At 37.0% G+C, this 3902-nt stretch overlaps 1 protein-coding gene across 1 annotated transcript; it reads right to left on the reverse strand.

Annotated features, from left to right (window-relative positions):
- Positions 1–304: 304 nt before the first annotated feature.
- On the reverse strand, positions 305–2205 carry LOC142358509 (uncharacterized). Its single transcript, XM_075409899.1, has one exon. It carries the CDS (start codon positions 1082–1084, stop codon positions 446–448), a length of 639 nt encoding a protein of 212 aa, XP_075266014.1. The 5' UTR covers positions 1085–2205; the 3' UTR covers positions 305–445.
- Positions 2206–3902: the final 1697 nt, after the last annotated feature.

The raw sequence follows: 3902 nt of genomic DNA on the forward strand, positions 1-3902 counted from the left end.
TCCACATTGAGCGTCAAATTTCGATAGGAAAAGCCAGCAACATTCTTTGTAACTAGTTTTTTTTAGTACAGGTAGACGCTCGTTTTGGGGAAGAAATGTAGTTTCAACCTAGTATGTAATTGCGCCGCATTTGGTGATACTAACTAATAAAGCGGATTTGAGCCGCAACTTCAATAATCTTAGCTATTCTTCAATTGCTATACAGTTACAATACGCTAGGTTTGAAAGTATAACGTAAGTGAAGTCATCATAAGTGAAGTCTGTCTGTCTCTGGGCTGATTATGAAAAAAGTCTCAGCTGATCTTTGCTGAAGATTGTCTAGATTGATTTTATGACTAATAGAAAAACTTTGTAGATTATGTGGATTTTTTTCAGCCAAAAAATATAGCTGTGAATGGATAAAACTTGAATAGTTCTACGAAACAAAATATGCTATAGTGCTCATCTAAAGCAGCTGCAAGAAAATATTCGTTAATAAATAGAGAATGCTTACATTGGGTTGCGAAGGATGAAATGTCGATGTTGGTTCAGTTTGAAAACTCATCGGGTTCACACATTCCGAGTAGGTTACTGTAATGTGTTGTTCTTTTTTGGGCACCTGGGATGCAGCCCGAATCTGTTCAATAGGCGAATTCTGTGCAGACGAGTAGTGCGTTTCGTAAATACTTCGCTGGTTGGTAGGGTTATCTTGTATGTTCATTTCTGAGCGTCTTTGTTTACTTTTCGGGGTGCTTTTTGGGGTATTGGTTCCAGAATTAGAGTACTTTTTGAGATGAGAGGTATTGGATGGTGGGTATTGCTGTATCTGTGGCTTTGATCCGCTAGAACCGACACTATTGATGGCGCAGTGATCCGAATTGGGCTGTAAAGGATAAGGTGGTGGTAAATTAGATTTGTCAATAGTAATATGAGATGTTTTCTCTTTGGGTGATAGCCCTAGTGTGGTATGAGTGTTATTACCCTCCTGGGCTATTCTGGGTTCTGATGTTAGTCTAGATGGGCTCGCACTGTTTGTGTTGAAAGTGGGCTGAAAGGGTGCTTTGTTATTGCTGTCCTCTAATTGCTGTTCTTGTTGAAAGTCCATTACGATTTATGGCTCCTTTCAGGAGGGCTGCGTATTTCGTCCTATTGCCCAATATAAAGGTGCGTTTGCTTGTTCAAGCTATATTGTGCTATTTTATTAGCTGTAAGGTGTCCGCACTGCCGTAAAAGTTTGCTTTGAAAGCTACCCTCAAAAAAGTTGAATCCCACTCAACCAAATAGTGTCTTTTCAAATCAACTCAATTATTAATATCCCCAAATTTCAATATTTAAACCGTTAAAGATATACCATAACGTGCAAAATTACAAAAATCACTTTAAAACAGCTAACGTAACCAAGACTATAATTTTGGTATATATGCAATGATTCAAATTAAATGGATGTCAATTTAGTCATAGTAGTATTTAGTAAGTGTATTACAAAACATCAGCTGGTTTTGTCAGAACTTTCATGACAAATTTTGTGCGCTTACTTTGATGTTTCTACACTGAAATGGGGTTGAAACAGCAGTCGCAATTTTAGCACAAAGTCTATAATGCCCCTATCCAGCTTATTGATGTTATGAGTAAAAACAAGGATAAAATGCGAAGAAAAGATTCGTAAATAAGGCTGAAACAATAAATAAACAGGACAGTATTTTTCCTGCTTCTTCCACTGCGGTAGACGAGAAAAAATACAGTCGAGGAAATAAAATTAGGGCTTTGAAATAATCAAAAGAAAGACGAAAACTGAATTTTGGCCTCGTATTTCATTCGATTCAGCTTTAACTGTCAATGCGATCAATTCAAGTGTAAACTTGGCTAAGTGTATGATTAATATACAAAGCGCAGATAGTGTAAACAGCTGATTTGTTTTCGTTTCTTTCGGTGGGGTGAGAACAGTTTACGGGAGGTATAGTTTGGTCACAAAACAACTTTCAGTTTAAAACTCCTCGGAGCTAATTGAACAAATTCATGAATCACTTGCTAGTGAATTGCACTTGAGGTAACATAAAATTACGGATTGTTTCTGATTGCCCTACAGGGTTAGGAGACAGAAAGTATAGATTACTAATTGAATGAATATAGGATATCAACTCAATTGTAAACAATTGCAATCACGTCTAAGACACCCCCAGAAATAGGAGCCAAACAAGACTCATTACAAGACTGCGCTGAAAATAGTCGGTAGAATAAGAGTATAAACAGTCGCAGCGCTTTCAAGCGTAACATCTCATTCTTCGTCTGATGAAATTTTTGACCTTGTTATAATACAAGCCTATTTACAAGATTTTTTAATGACAAAAATGCATCTATTCCGAAAGATAAATACTGATTGAATCGCCTATAGACAAATAATCGCCAATTGTATTAATTCAGGAAAAATTTTTACTTACGGCCCATAAACAAGTCAGACATAACTAGGCATGTTAATATGGTAAAGAAGAGCCGATCAAAAAATAAGCGCTAATCAATGCGCTTGAAAGCGCTGCGACTTTTTCTGAAAATACCACCAAAATTGTCAGTCAATTTTCAACGTGTTTGATATTCAATAATTTTAAGTTTTAACGAGAATCGTAATAGTGTTTCTGCTGAATTTTTTTTAGGACTGCTCCATTCAGTGTGGTATCAAAGTTGACGTAGATTTTGTCGCGTCGTGAGAAATAAAAGTTAAAAGCCAAATTAGTTTACACAAGTTTAATGCTATAGCCGTGCTTACGTAGTTCTTACGGCTTCTAAATTGTAGAGAAAACAGGATATATTTTGTGAAGTCTCCAATAAAACTGATTCAATCAAAATTGGTGCAATTTTGCCGATGACAGATTGAGAATGCCAATTAAATGATTTATCACCTAATTTAATCTCTTTTATAACCAAAAGATCAGAAATGGCCGCCGGTTCTATTTCCTATTTGAGAGTTTACATTCAGTTGTTCTTCCCAAAACAGGGGGAAGTTGTTGGAAGCGACGAAAGGGTTAAAAGGATAAATGGGAAATTATTGTTGTTATTGGTCTGAGAAATACACGCAGGTTGTTTACATTTGCAAAGTGTGGTTTTGTATCGTACTAGGAGTGAAACTTGTCAATATTCACATAGCAATTTTTACACTTCAGCAAACACAAACAACACCCCCCGAACCCCCTAATTTGCCCCCTTTTGCCACACTTAGTTACCCATTCCGTAATCTGTTAGTTCTTCTTTGATTATTTTCAAAGTCCGTTACCCAGTAAGTTTGCAAAAGTGGGGTGACGCAAGTGTTGTTGAGCGTGAACAGAAGGCACTGGGCCGTTAATTGGGTAGTTATAGTAATGGTATTAGTTGTACTATTTTCCTTGCACCTTGTTGTTGTCTCAAATACACAAATCCGTTCACGCTTCAAAACACGTGGACTCGATCCAAACAGTTGTTCGAGTGCAGTGGAAGACTATGTTAGAGCCGGGTGCGAGCGATTACTTTTTCTACAATTCTTAAGAATTTTTTCTCGACAACTTAATACGTCCTTACACCTCTTATGTGGTCATGAAACATAATTTTCAATTAAACTAGCGTATGGTTGGACCCAGTTAGACCTATGATACGGACCTATGATCAGACGTAGGTCTGTATGACCTATAAAGTCCTATGATCAGACTTTGGTGTGATGATCTCGAGGGAGTGGGAGGGGGGAGGGGGGCAACAGAAAAGAAATAATCTATTTGCTTCAATGGGAAGGTTAAGATGCATTCCATATGCTTGCGATTTCATCCATCAATTTTTTGCTAAATCGAGATATCTTTGGCAGAGTGCTATGACACCATATAATTTTTCACCTGTAAATTCAGATTATTGCAATGTCTTTGCACGTTTTTGCAGTGTCTAGTTGTAGTAAAAACAAATTTCTA

This window comes from Convolutriloba macropyga, unplaced genomic scaffold (genome assembly GCF_964194025.1).
Source record: "Convolutriloba macropyga unplaced genomic scaffold, txConMacr16.3 SCAFFOLD_2843, whole genome shotgun sequence".
In the NCBI taxonomy this organism is placed as follows: Eukaryota; Metazoa; Xenacoelomorpha; order Acoela; family Convolutidae; genus Convolutriloba; species Convolutriloba macropyga.